The 15,152-nt window shown below is 36.7% G+C and overlaps 1 protein-coding gene and 1 non-coding gene across 2 annotated transcripts in view; one reads left to right on the top strand and one right to left on the bottom strand.

Annotated features, from left to right (window-relative positions):
* WNK3 (WNK lysine deficient protein kinase 3) overlaps positions 1-15,152 on the top strand; it is a 107,369-nt gene that overhangs the window by 73,365 nt on the left and 18,852 nt on the right. Inside the window, exons 11-16 of the mRNA XM_037061661.1 lie at positions 1,845-1,992; positions 6,140-6,256; positions 7,906-8,061; positions 8,143-8,194; positions 9,853-9,990; positions 10,362-11,305. Coding sequence (XP_036917556.1) covers positions 1,845-1,992; positions 6,140-6,256; positions 7,906-8,061; positions 8,143-8,194; positions 9,853-9,990; positions 10,362-11,305 — 1,555 coding nt within the window. The remainder of the gene's footprint in view (positions 1-1,844; positions 1,993-6,139; positions 6,257-7,905; positions 8,062-8,142; positions 8,195-9,852; positions 9,991-10,361; positions 11,306-15,152) is intronic.
* Positions 651-758, bottom strand: LOC118997801 (U6 spliceosomal RNA). Its single transcript, XR_005068725.1, has one exon. It is a non-coding gene; the product is annotated as a U6 spliceosomal RNA (small nuclear RNA).

The raw sequence follows: 15,152 nt of genomic DNA, 5'->3' as shown, positions 1-15,152 counted from the left end.
GCTTTTTCATATGGAAATAGAAAAACATTTAGTAGTTATTTTTATTTTCTCTTATATATCTTTATGTAGATAGTTCATGAGTAGTTTTAAGAGGACTTTACCTAAAAATTAATTTTAAATATGTCTATTTGGTATTTATAGATCTTATCATTTGTTTCTATTGTATTTACTATAATTTTTATATTTATTTAAGTATCTTCAAAGTTATTAAAGAAAAAAACTGAAAAGTTTTCTTGACCTGGATAAATTGAAAGTTAATTGACCCTTTCATAATCATTGATTTGAACCTGCAAAATACAACTAGTTAGAATTAATCATGTTGAAACTTTTTCACATCATTTATTCTCATTTTTAAGCAAAATTTTGGTGTATTTGATTGATTGATAAAGAGGTATAACTGTTTGAATTTTATATTTCAAGTATACCACATAATGATTCGATATTGTATATATTGTGAAGTGATTGCTACAATAAATCCATCCATCACTTCACATACCTAAAGAATTTTTTCTTTGTAATAAGAACTTTTAAAGTCCTTTCTCTTAGCAACTTTGAAATATGCAGCACAGTTTTATTGACTATACTGTCCATGCTGCACATTATATCCCCATGACTTATATATTTATTTATTTTTAAATTTATTATTTTTAAAAAATATGGGACGCTTCACGAATTTGCGTGTCATCCTTGCGCAGGGACCATGCTAATCTTCTCTGTATCGTTCCAATTTTTAGTATATGTGCTGCCAAAGCGAGCACTTATATATTTATTTTATAGCCGGAAATTTGTACCTTTTTTTACTCCCTTCACCTATTTTGCCTACCTCTGACCCTCGCCCCTCCCCCACACACTTCTGACAACCAATAATCTGTTCTCTGTATCTGAGCTTGGGGTTTGTTTTTGTTTGTAGATTCTGCATATAAGTGAGATTATATGTACTTGTCTTTCTTATTTCAGACTTACTTCCTTCTCTTAGCATACTGACTGATAAGCCTACACATGCTGTTTGAAATGCCAAGATTTCATTCTTTTTCGTGGCTAAATACTTCATTCAATAACATATACTATATTTTCTTTATACTATTTCCATTTCTTGTTCTGCCTTCCTGCACTATTATTGTGTTTCACACCTAGTCTGTCTGTCCCCTATTGAGTTCATTGCATAAAAAGGTATATTTTGAGTGAGAATTGATTCCTAGATGTTTTATTTGAGCATATTAATAAGAAAACTCAACCAGGATAAAATTAATCAAGAGGGTCCTCTGATAAAAGGTTCCATAGAGGCCTATCACTGTTACTGTTTTTCTTTCTCTTCCATTACTGTGAGGAAATACTTCTCAAACAAATACAACATGATCTCAGTTTTTTATAACTTATAAAAATAGCTTTATTGAGATCTAGCTCACATACCATGAAATTCACCCATTAAATATATATAGTTCAGTGACTTTAAGTATATTCCGAGTTATAAAATCATAACTTTCTAATTTTATATCTGTTGATTTGAGAGACAGAGAAAGAGATGAAAGATATCAATTCATTGTTCTACTTATTTATGTATTCAGTGGGTGATTCTTACACATGCCCTGACTATCAAACCCTTAACCGTGGAGTATCAGGATAATGCTCTACCCAACTAAGCTACTACTTATTTATTTTCCATAAATTCTGATTTTATACTTGATAAGTTTTCTTAGTATTTTATCATCATAATGAAATGATTCTAACCATGAAGGGATTTCAGATGTTAACTGATTTGGGTTAAAATTGGGCTTTGAGAATCACCGAATAATGTCTGCTCTGAGAAATTGAATACAAGTTGCTTTTGCATTTTTAATTACTAGTTTGCAACATGATGTGGCAGCTGTGAAGGAAAACACCAATACCCCTGACAACCCAAGTGGAAATGGCAAACAAGATCGGATCAAACAGAGAAGAGCTTCCTGTCCTAGACCAGAGAAAGGGACTAAATTTCAGCTTACTGTTCTTCAGGTCAGTGTGTAAATATGGGTTAAGAGTGTGTGCAGAGGTCCGCAGTGGGGCGAGGGGCAGGAGGGGGGCACCAGGGAGGGGTAATGTTACTGGGGAAGTAGATAGAGTATTGTGAAACTCTAAATTAACTTTTCCTTCATTAACAAATTTTTCTGATAAGAGTATGATGTATTAATTGTTAGGAAAGATAAGGAAAAAAATAAAAATCACTTGTACTTTCAGATACAGTTCTTGTTAATGTTTTAGTTTGTTTCATCTCTTATTTTGTACCTGTGCATAGTATTTTGTATAAAGATCATAAGAGTACTAATAATAGTGAAAATGTATTGAATTTTGTGCTAGATAGCCCAGATGTTATTTGTTTTTATCATTTAACCCTTTTTTAAAGATTTTATTTATTTATCTTTAGAGGGGAAGGGAAGGAGAGAAGGAGAAAAATATCAATGTATGGTTGCCTCTTGTGAGTCCCCTGCTGGGAACTGGCCTGCAACCCAGGCATGTGCCCTGACTGGGAATCGAACCGTGATCATGTGATTCCCAGTCCCCCACTCAATCCACATTTAACCTTTTTAAGTTCTTGTTTGTTAAATTACTGTCATTTAATCTTTTAATAACTTTATATGATTGGTGATGGTATACTTGTCATCACCAATTTCAATTCTTGAAAGTAAGAATTTGAGAGGTAATTTGCCTAAGGTCATTGAACTACCAATCCATAATCAGATCTGAATCAAGATCAAGTTTCAAGCCTATATCTAACTGATATAGTAGATCAAGTTTCAAATGAGTGCTAAACCTTATATATAATTTTATATCCTGCCTTTTTTCAAAAGGAAATAAATCATTCTTTCTTTTAAAAGATTTACTTATTTTTAGGGAAGCGAAGAGAGGGACACAAATATCAAAGTGTGGTTGTGTCTCCCTCACCCCCTACTGGGGACCTGGCCCACAAGCCAGTCATGTGCCCTGAATGAGAATCGAACCAGTGACCCTTTGGCATGGAGGCCAACACTCAGTCCACTGAGTCACACCAGTCAGGTCTATATACTGCCTTTTAAAAATTAATATATTATATATACTTTACTTTGTCAGTAATTTTTTAAAAATATATTTTATTCATTATGCTGTTATAGTTGTCCCATTTCCTCCCCTTTATTCCCCTCTGCCCTGCACACCCCCTCCCACCTGCATTCCCTGCACCCCCTTAGTTTATATTAATGGGTCATAGGTATAAGTTCTTTGGCTTCTCCCATTTCCTATACTATTCTTAATCTCCCCCTGTCTATTTTGTACCTACCATTTATGCTTCTTAGTCCCTGTACCTTCCCCCTTCTTTCCCCTACCTCATCCTTCCTGTTAAAGGAGTGATGTGATCTCCATTTCTGTGATTCTGTTCCTGTTCTAGTTGTTTCCTTGGCTTGTTTTTGTTTTTCTAGGTTTGGTTGTTGGTAGTCCTGAGTTTGTAGTTATTTTACTGTTCATATTTGTTATCTTCTCTTTCTTAGATAAGTCCCTTTAACATTTCATATAATAAGGGCTGGGTGATGATGAGCTCTTTTAACTTGACCTTATCTGGGAAGCACTTTATCTGCCCTTCCATTCTAAATGAAAGCTTTGCTGGATAGAGTCATCTTGGATGTAGGACCTTGCCTTTCATGACTTGGAATACTTCTTTCCAGCACCTTCTTGCCTCTCAGGTCTCTTTTGAGAAGTCAGCTGACAGTCTTATGGGAAGTCTTTTGAAGGTAACTGTCTCCTTTTCTCTTGCTGCTTCTAGGATTTTCTCCTTCATTTTAATCTTGGCTAATGTAATTACGATGTGCATTGGTGTGTTCCTCCTTGGGTCCAACTTCTTTGGGACTCTCTGAGCTTCCTGGACTTCCTGGAAGTCTATTTCCTTTGCCAGATTGGGGAAGTTTTCTTCATTATTTTTTCGAATAAGCTTTCACTTTGTTGCTCTTCCTCTTCTCCTTCTGGCATCCTTATGATTCAGATGTTGGGACATTTAAAGATGTCCTGTAGGTTACTAAGCCTCTCCTCGTTTTTTTGAATTCTTCTTTCTTCATTGTGTTCTGGTTGACTGTTTATTTCTTCCTTCTGGTCCAAACCATTGATTTGCATCCTGGTTTCCTTCCCATCACTGTTGATTCCCTGTACATTTTCCTTTACTTTACTTTGGGTAGCCTTCATTTATTCCTTCCTTTTGCAACCAAGCTCAATCAGTTCTGTGAGCATCCTGATTACCCATGGTTTGAACTGTACATCTGATAGGCTGGCTATCTCTTTGTCACTTAGTTGTAATTTTTCTGGATCTTTGATCTTTCTTTGTTCTTTCATTTAGGACATTTTTTTTTGTTGCTGTTGTTTCAGTGAGCTTGTTATGTAGTAAGAGGCAGAGCCTTAGGTGTTCACCAGGGCAGGGCAACCCGTGTCGCTGTATTGTGGAGCTATATGTAGGGGAGGGGTCCAAGAGGGAACAGTGCTGCTTGCTCCACTCTCTGCCATTTTTTAGTCACTTCCACCACTACCCACAATCAATTTGGGCCCCTCTGGTGCTGATTCACAGGTATATTTGTGAATCAGCACCAGAGGGGTGAATTCTCTATATTGCTTGGTATGTTTACTACCCAAAGTCAGATCTGCTTTCATCACAATATATTTGACTTCCATTCCTTGTACTGCCACTCCCCACCCAGTTTCCCTTTGGTAACTACCATGTTGTTGTCTATATCTATGAGTTATTATTTGTCTTGTTTGATCACTTGTTGCTTTTAGTTTTATCTCACATTTGAGTGAACAATCATGTGGTTCTTGGCTTTTTCCACGTGACTTATTTCACTTAGCATGATATCATATGTTGTCTCAAAATGCAGTATTTCATCTTTTCTTATGGCTGAGTAATATTTCATTGTGTGTATATCTTCATCCAATCATTTTTGGGTTATACATCAATTGTTTCCATTTCTTGGCCATCATGTGAATAATGCTATAATGAACATAGGGGAGCATATATCTTTGTGAATGTTTCCAAATTTTTGAGTAGATACCCAGAAGGATACCATAGCTCTGTTCTTAATTTTTTTTTAGGAATTTCCATAATGTTTTTCCATAGTTGTTATAGTAGTTTACATTCCCATCAGCATTGAATGAGGGTTGCTTTTCTTCCACAACCTCTCAAACACTTGTTATTACTTATCATGTTGATAATAGCCATTCTAACAGGTGTGAGCTGGTGTCTCATTGTAGTTTTGATTGGCATTGCTGTTATAGCTAGGGAAGTTGAATATTTTTTCACCAATTGTATGTCTTCCTAGGATAGAAGTGTGTGTTTAGGTCCTCTGCCCATTTTTTAATTTGATTGTTTCTGTTTTTGCTTGTTTAGTTGTATGGGTTTTTAACTGTTAACCCCTTATCAGAGGTATTGCTTGCAAATATATACTTTCAGTCATTCAGTTTCCTTTTTGTTTTGCTGATGGTGTCCTTTGCTATGCAGAAGCTTTTTAGTTTAAGATAGTCCCATTCATTTAATTTTGCTTTTATTTCACTGGCCTATGGAAATCAAATTCACAAAATCCCCTCTAAGACAAATGTCCCTAAGTTTAATACCTATGTTTTTCTTCCATGTAACTTATTTTTCAGGTCTTATATGTATGTCTTTGATCCATTTTGAGTTAATTTTTGTGTATGGTGACAAACCACAGTCTAGTTTAATTTTTTTTGTATGTGGCTTTCCAATTATCCCAGCACCATTTATTAAAGAAGCTTTCTTTATTCTGTTGTATGCTTTTGTCTTATTTATTGAAAATTATTTGCCCGTATACATGTGGGTTTATTTCTAGGCCCTCAATTCTATTCTATTGGTCTGTTTGTCTGTTTTTTCCCGCAATTCCGTGTTGTTTTGGTTATTGTAATTTTGTAGTATAGTTTGAATAAGGGAATGTGATAGCTCAAGCCTTGATTTTTTTTTTGGTCAAGATTGTTTTGACTATTCAAGGTCTTTGTAGTTCAATAAAAAAAATGCCATTGGGATTTTAATCAGGGTCACATTAAATCTGTGTATTACTTTGGGGAAGATGGCTCTTTTAACTATGTTTATTATTCCAACAATGACTGATTCTTAATCTGATGGTGAAATGTTTGTGCCTAGGTGTCAACCTCTGGAGACAACATGGTGGAATGTCAACTGGAGACACACAATAACAAGATGGTGACTTTCAAGTTTGATGTTGATGGTGACGCACCAGAGGATATAGCAGACTATATGGTAAGTACAATAAATCTAAATCATTTTCCTTTCAGTGTTTACTCTTTTTCCTTTCTAACTCCTCCCTCATTTTGTCAGAGCGATCTTCTTCTAGGGTATTTTTTTTAATTGGACAGACTAAATTGGTTATAATCAGGATGAAGTCAGTGTACCTTCTCTGGTTTCATTATATTTTTCTGCAAAATATGAAGGTGTTTCATTAAGAGATGTTTTAGGTCAGTGGTTCTTATCCCTGGATGCATGTTAAAATTACCTAAAATTTCTTGAAAAATAATTCCCTATGCCCTTACATAAATCAGAATCTTTAGACATGAGGCCTAAGCATCAATCATTTGTAAAGTTACCCAGGTAATTTTAGTATGTTAGCTACTGATAGAATGTCTTATATCTGGGTGTTTAAGTAATGTTCATTATTTCATTCAGTTTTCATATTTCTTTGAATTAATAGACTTAAGTTAGAATTTTCAACTTTTGAAAAATGGGGATAGGTTAGGGTGGCAGAAAGACTATATAATCTTTATTTATTTATTTAAAAGATTTTATTTATTTATCTTTAGAGGTGAAGGTAAGGAGAGAAGGAGAGAAATATCAATGTATGGTTGCCTTTCCTGTGTCCCTTGCTGGGAACTGGCCTGCAACCCAGGCATGTGCCCTGACTGGGCATCAAACCGCAGTCTTTTGGTTCGCAGGCCCGCACTCAATCCACTGAGCTACACCAGCCAGGGCCAATGTTTAATTTTTTAATTTTATTTTAGAGAAAGAGGAAGGGGGACAGAGAAATATCAGTTGTTGTTGTACTTATTTATGAATTCATTGGTTGCTTCTTGTAAGTGGCCTCACCAGGGATCAAACCCACAACCTTGGCATATTGGAACAATGCTTCAACAAACTGAGCTACCCTGCTAGAGCCATAATTATTTTGTTTCTGCCACATTTATTTGGAGATACATTTTTTTGATCAAGCAGGAGTAAATATTTTAAAAATTAAACGTACTACCCCTGGCTGGTGTGGCTCAGTGGATTGCGCATCAGCCTGTGAGCCGAAGGGTCACCGGTTAGATCTGTAGTTAGGGCTCATGCCTGGATTGTGTTCCAGGTCTCCAGTAGGGGGCATGCAAGATGCAATCACACATTGATGTTCCTCTTCCTCTCTTTTGCCCTCTTCCCCCCTCTCTAAGAATAAATAAATAAATAATCTTTTTTAAAAAAATCCAACATTTTGTCAGTTCTGCATCTTGTCTTACATAGTATTTTCTGAATGGTCTGTAGTCTATTCTTCATCATCTTTAGAGAGGCTTCATTTTGCACTTTAAGATTTAAAAGGTTTTGGGTTTAGACATCTAGTTTTACCTCAGTTACGTCCTTCAAATGACATCAATTAATAGAATGCCCAGTAATTTTTAAAATGGTGGCTTCTCTTGTAGGTAATACAAACCTGACAAATGTCAGTAGTCTGCAATTAGAAAGAACAATTTAATACATTATGTTGCTTTCTATTCCTGGTCTTTGTTAATTCTCTTGTGGTACTTGTATATAAATATTTCATTTAAATTTCTTTTTCTTAAGGGTTGTCATCACTGATACAATATTATAATTTTGAAGAAACTAAATTCACTCTCATAAATAGACTTACTTTCACTTTTGGACAGGTTGAAGATAACTTTGTGCTAGAAAGTGAGAAAGAAAAATTTGTAGAAGAATTGAAGGCTATTGTAGGCCAAGCCCAGGAGATTCTTCATGTCCACTCTGCTGCAGAAAAAGTCACTGGAGTTGACTCTGTTAATGTGGAATCCAACAGTAGCCAAGTAAGATCAATTGCTTATCAAATAGGTGTTCTTGGATATGTATCAGGAACTACTTCATTTATCTATTCATTTTTAATTCAGACAGGATCACCTGAACAAGTACAGATAAATTCTGCATCCACTCAAACCAGCAGTAAGTATATTTAATAAAATTTACCATTTGGCATTTGAATTGAGATATTTGGAATCTTGAATTTATTCATCTTCATTTACAAAGGTGTTAACCAATAAAGGGATTTGATAAATGGTAGGTTTTCCCACACTCTGAAAGGACTTTTATATCCCCAAAGAAAGTGTAAAAGAATTAAAACCATTCTCCAAATTTTCTTTAAGTGTTGGTTCTTTATTTGGTTAACTTATTTCTGAGTTGCTGCGTGGTATGTTACCCAAAAAGCAGTCACAGTACTGATATGCCTTAATGGCTTTCATGTTTGAACTTGAGTGGTAAATTTTTTCCCCCTAATATGAGATAGATAGAAACATTTTGGTTTTTCTTCTATCCTCATCCAAGGACATGCTTATTGATTTTAGAGAGAGGAAGAGGGGCAGGAGGCAGAGAGAGACAGAAATAGAGACAGACATTAATGTGAGAGAGAAACATCAGTCAGTTGCTTCTCTTGGGTGTCCCAACTGGGAACTGAACCAGCAAACCAAGCAAGTGCCCTGACCTGGGATTGAATCTGCAGTTTGTTTGTTTTTTATTTATGAGGTGATGCTCCAGCCAATTGAGTCACCCTGGCCAGGGTGGACAGAAATATTAACTAAGATCATTATGTTCTAAGTTTACCTCGTGTTCTTCCCCCCCGCCCCCCGCAGTTTACCTCATGTTCTAATAGTCATTGGTATCATGATTTTATTCTACCAGCTATATATTTCTCCTTGCTCTAATCACTAAGTTTCATAAGTCAGATACCAGATAAAAATCCAAGGACTAAAAATGGGATCCTCTGTTTCTCTCTGATGGCTTTATCTCTCCATTCTTCTCAGCTCTGGTCATAGATATATTTAGAGTATCTGGGAGGGGGAGAAGAGCCATAAACGAATGAGGACCTCTGAAGGAATTATAACAACATGAAGAAGCAACAGGTGGTGTGGGAGTCATGGAAGCAAATACCATTACCCTGAAGTTTGGTTTGTGTTAGAATGGCAGGGTCTTCTTCTATGTTCTTTTTCTCATTAGCATGATTCTGAGCAGATACCTGACTGACAAACTATGGCATCTTTTAAAAAAGAATTACTTATTTGAATAAGTTTACTAAGTAGGAGTAAAGATGTAGGGGCTTAGTTTATTTTTTAGGTTGTCATACAGTAAAGTTTGACTTTTTTCTTTTGGTGTACCGTTCTGTACCTTTTAATACTCATGTAGATTTCTGCAGGCATCACCGTGGTCAGCATACAGAACAGGAAATGTAGGTCTTAATGGTAAAAGTGCTTTTTACTTTTCCCCCTAAAAGTGTCTTGCTTCTAATTCCTATTGATATAATGTCTGTTTTAGTAGAATCTAAAACCCTTCTTTAACAATATCTTATGCTTACTTAGTTCTTTAGAGTATTTTTCAGGATTGCAGTTCTGTTCTTAAAAAATTATATCCTAGTGCTGTTAGAAATGGAGATACAGGGGGTGGGCTGGGATGGGAGTAAAAGACAGAAAACTACTTGAACAATAATTAAGTAAATAAAAAAGAAATGGAGATACAAGAGAAATTGGTGTTTTAACCTCGTTTCCTTAATCAATAAGATGAACATACTGACAGCTGCTTAGCATACTAAATTTTGCTAATACTTTCTACAGATGAATCTGTTCCTCAGTCATCCCCAGTTGGTCGGTGGCGATTCTGTATCAATCAAACAATAAGAAACCGTGAGGCTCAATCACCCCCTTCTCTTCAGCAGTCCATGTCTGCAGTTCCTGGGCTATATCCACTTTCTAGTAAGCATTTATTTTCTGCTGACTTTATCCAGACCTGGAGGGTGGGGTTACAAAATATGGACCATATCTTCAACTTGTTTACATGGGTATTTTGTACTTATGAGAATTTTCATAAGCATTTTCTGGATGTTAATACCACGGTATATCTTGAACCATTTTTGTTTAGTATTTATGAAAAAAAGAAAAGGTGGTTTGTTTGTTTTTTCCCTTGACAGGTTGAATTCTGTGTATTGTGAGACCTAGTTACAACTAGGTACTTTCACGTAATTTCTCACTTGTCCCTTGGTCTTCCTGTCCCCTTTGAGTTTGGGTAGTAGTCTATGCTTTGTACTTAATAATATATGCTCAGCCATTCTTTGTTATTGTTCCAGGTCCAAGAAAAATAAATAATAAGGAATTATCACAGGATACACTGCTCACTCTAGAAAATAATCCATCCCAGCGTGCACTTTTCACCTCCAAGTCAGAACACAAAGATGTAGTTGATGGTAAGATTTCTGAATGTGCCAGTATAGAAACTAAGCAGCCAGCTATACTTCATCAAGTGGAAGATGACAGGCATATAATGACACCTGTTGCTAGTAGTTCCACTTACACTGCTACTTCAGTTCATACTGTTCCAGTTGAATGTGAGGGACTCACCAACCAAGCAGGAATATTTCTGCCTGTGAATCCATGTCACCAAGCTGCCAGTCAGGCTAATGTACTTATGGCACCTCCTGGCGAGTCAACTCATATTGCTGGTAACTCTCTTAGAACCTCAGCATTTATGTCTGATCAGAAGCCTCAGTCCTTATCAGTGCAACAGCCAACCATAGATGCAGAGTTTATATCCCAAGAAGGAGAAACCACAGTGAACACTGAAGCAAGTTCTCCTAAGATGGTTGTTCCCACTCAGACCCCCAGCCTTGAACCGACTACCCTTCTACCCACTACTATCCTGGAATCAGATGGAGAAAGACCTCCAAAAATGGAGTTTGCAGATAACCGTATTAAAACTCTGGATGAAAAATTAAGAAATTTGTTGTATCAGGAGCATAGCATAACTAGTGTCTATCCTGAGAGCCAGAAGGATACCCAAAGCATAGACTCTCCAGTTTCTTCCTGTGCTGAAGATACACTCTCATGTCCAGTGCCAGAAGTCATAGCCATCAGTCATTGTGGAAATCAAGACAGTTCTGCACAGTCCCCCAATTTTCAGCAGACAGGCTCTAAGATTCTGTCCAATGTGGCTGCCAGTCAGCCTGCTATCATGTCAGTGTTCAAAAGGGACCTGAATGTGATAACTTCTGTACCCAGCGAATTATGTTTACATGTAAGTATACTTTCTCACCAATTCCTTATCCTTCTGCCTTTAAAGAAATGCATTCTTTTCTAAAGTTTTGGTTTTTGCAGTGAAATTTTCTGTGTCACAAGATCCTGATGTCACGGGTATTTAAGAAGGCCATGACTCAGTTGCAAGTGTCCCAAACTCCTCGGTAATGATGACTAATCTTTGATGAGAGAGCCCTCTAGTGAATTAGCTAGGAACTTTAAAACAATGTCTATTTTTGTATTAATGACAAGAACAGGACTAATTTATAGATTTACTTTCAGTGGGTAGGAAGAACTTACTTTTGTATTTTATTTATTTTTTTAAAGTTTGTTTATTTTTTAGCCCTGACTGCTGTGCCTCAGTGGATTGAGTGCAGAGTTACAAACTGAAAGATAGCTGGTTTGATTCCTGGTCAGTCAGGGCACAGGAAATTCCTGAGTTGCAGCCAGGTCACCAGTTGGGGTTGTACGAGAGGGGCAACCATGTTTCTCTCACACACTGATGTTTCTCTCCCTCTTTCTCTTTCTTCCTCTTTCTCTAAGGTAAATAAATAAATCTCTAAAAAATTTTAAAAAACTTGATTTTTGAGAGCAGGGAAGGGTGGGAGAAAGAAAGGCAGACAAGCATTGATGTAAGAGAGAAACATCAGTCCGTTGCCTCTCGAATGTGCCCCAACTGGGACCGAACCCATAATCTAGGCATGTGCCCTGACTGAAAGTCAAACTAGCAACCTTTTCATTTGCAGGATGACACCCAACCAACCAACTGAATTATACCAGTCAGGAATGGAAGAATGTAGTTTTAGATTTCCACTTAAAAATGCCTGTTATAAGTTTCCTTTTTAAGACTATTATGGTTTTAAGCCCTGGCTGGCTTAGCTCAGTGGATTGAGCGCAGGCCTGCGAACCAGAGGATCGCGGTTCGATTCCCAGTCAGGGCACATGCCTGGGTTGCAGGCCAGTTCCCAGCAGGGAACTCACGACAGGCAACCATACATTGATACTTCTCTCCTTCCCTTCCCGTCTAAAAGATAAATAAATAAAAATATTTTAAAAAAGAATATTATGGTTTTAAGAATATTGGTGTGGCTCAGTGGATTGAGTGCTGGCCTAGAGGGTTGCCAGTTCAGTTTCTAGTTGGAGCACTTGCCTGGGTTGTGGGCCAGGTCCCTGGTGGGGGGCTCGCAAAAGGCAGCCACACATTGGTGTTTCTCTCCCTCTCTTTCTCCTTCCCTTCCCCTTTCTCTAAAAAGAGATAAGTAAAATCTTTAAAAAAAAATAAAATGGAGATTGTTTTGGTAAAGCTGTTAAAAAAAGAATATTATGCTTTTAATTTAATCTTGATATTTTGTTGAGTTGTATCATTGAAACCTCTGTGTTTTGTAAAGTAATGTTACCCCAATAAATTCAATTTAAAAACCCCCACTATACTCTGTAGTTTAAATGGGCTGACTTTAGAGTATGTGAAGAATATGTCAAGGAAACTTTTTTAATGTGAAAAAATATCTTTATTTTGCTTCATACTTGATTAAGTACATATGGTAGGATCATTTTGAGTGAATTTTTTTTTATATTGAATGAGGTAAGGGTTCAGTTTCATTAGTGTGTGTGTGGCTCGCCAGGTGTTCCAGCGTCACTTGTTGATCTTTGTTGTTACAAATGAAATTCTTTCCTTCATTTTCTTTTCAGATTTCTCGTTGCTAGTATATAGAAATACAACGGATATTTTAAGTGTTAAACTGTATCCTGGAACTTTACTGGGTTTCCGTATTATCTTTAGGAGCTTTTGGTATATTATTTTGGATTTTCTATATTATTATATAAGATCATATCATCTATGAATAGTAGTAGTGTATTTCTTCATTTCCTGTTTTTCTTATCTATTAAGTTTTCATTTCATGTTTTCCATCTTTGTCCCTTTTGGTTTTTGTAAGTGGAAGAATGTCTCGTTTTTTTAAAGTTGCTTTCAATATCCTCTTCAGCAGTTTTTTTATGTCAACGATTATGTTTGTAATTTCTAGTAACTGTACTTCATTCTTTTTCTTATGGCTATTGTATACTCACACATCTCTTGAAGATATGAAAGTATTATTCTATGTTATTAATTTTATTTCCTTGGCTCTTCTGTTCTTTGATTTTAGTGGGGTTTTTTTTTGTTGAATTGATTTATCATAAGTGTTTGGTGATTCTTACTTTCATACTCTTTTTCCTCCATAAGATTTCTTGTTTGTCGCTCTGTAAATAATATATGTAATTAATGTACCCTTCCTCCAGTAGTTTCAAGAAAGGTATGTGACATTGTTCCTGGCACTGGATTGTACCTTGTCTGTAATGCTGCCTAGAGGGTGGCCCAGTAGCTAGTCTTCAAAGTTAGAAGAGCTTCCTCATCCTCCTGGATATTGTCTCCTCCCTACATTGCTGACCTTTCTCTTGGCCACAAATATTTTCCTCTTATTACTCTTATTTGGGAGAGATACCTCTGCTGTCTTTTGTTTGCTGTGGTGGTAGGGAGGGAAGGACCAGAACTTCCTGTTTGTTCCTTCTTTGGTACCCAAGCAGTTCAATCTTCCACTCAGTGAGTATCTATTCAGCTGTGAGGAAGTCAAGATCTGTTTTTGTGGAGCTTACATTCCAGGGTCGGTGGAGAGATAGAACCTAAATAAATAGAGTAATTGAAGTAAAGATCTATGATAGAATGACTAGGGGGGATGACTTTATATACAGTGGTCAAGAAAGGACTTGCATTTACTTGGTGATGACATTCACAGTTGGAGACCTATTCAAGGAACACAAATAAGGCCAGTATGTAGAAGGGTGTTAGGAGATGATGTTGCTGCAGAAGCAAATAGCAGATAGATCATTTAGAACTTTATTAGCACTCTAGCCAACCACTGATGCTTTGGGTTGGCCAGGACCCTCTCTTGCTGCCCATATCTGCCATTTGAACTATGGCATTTTGAAGTAGTTCCTGCATATGTATATCATGGGCTGTTTTTTCCTGATTTAATTATATATGAATATGTCTTCATCTTTTTTTCCTCTCATGTCTATGGGTTTGAATTGGTAAAGGATGTTATCACTTGTATTTAGTTTATTGATCCTGTTATTACTTATGAAAAATCTTTTCTATAATTTCAGTGGGACCAGTGTTACGCTTTCTAAATTGTACTATTATTGAGAATATTTCTCCTCTTTGTGAAGGTAGTTTTATTACTATTCCAAAATGGGATTTTGGAAAATAAAACTATTCAGAATTTTCTTTTCTTTTTTAAAAAATATTTTATTTATTTATTTTTAGAGAGAGGGGAAGGGGAGGAGAAAGAGTGGGAGAGAAACATCAATGTGTGGTTGCCTCTCACGTGTCCCCTACTGGGGACCTGGCCTGCAACCCAGGCATGTGCCCTGACTGGGAATGGAACCTGCCACCCTTTGCCTCACAGGCCCGTGCTCAATCCACTGAGCTACACCAGCCAGGGCTCAGGGCAAGAATTTTATTTTCAGTAACTGCTGATGTACCCTAAGTGTTACTGGTTCTTATCCAAGATTGTAGTATACTTAGTGTTGCTTAGACTGTCTTCCTTCCTTCAGAACCGCTAAATCCCATTCCTTGGTGTTTAAATCTTCTTTTTAAAAAAGATTTCATTTATTTATTTTTAGAGAGAGAAGGGCTAAAGAAAGGGAGGTAGAGAAACATCGATAAGTGAGAGAAACATTGTGTGGTTGCCTCTCGCACACCCCCAACTGGGGACCTGGCCCACAACCCAGACATGTGCCCAGACTGGGAATTGAACCAGCAACCCTTTGGTCCACAGGCCTTCACTTAATCCACTGAGCTATACCAGCTAGGA

This window comes from Sturnira hondurensis, unplaced genomic scaffold, assembly GCF_014824575.4.
Source record: "Sturnira hondurensis isolate 20B ecotype Veracruz unplaced genomic scaffold, ASM1482457v3 Scaffold0013511, whole genome shotgun sequence".
In the NCBI taxonomy this organism is placed as follows: Eukaryota; Metazoa; Chordata; class Mammalia; order Chiroptera; family Phyllostomidae; genus Sturnira; species Sturnira hondurensis.
Note: the sequence above shows the minus strand (reverse complement) of the source record. Positions and strands in the feature narration are given on the sequence as shown.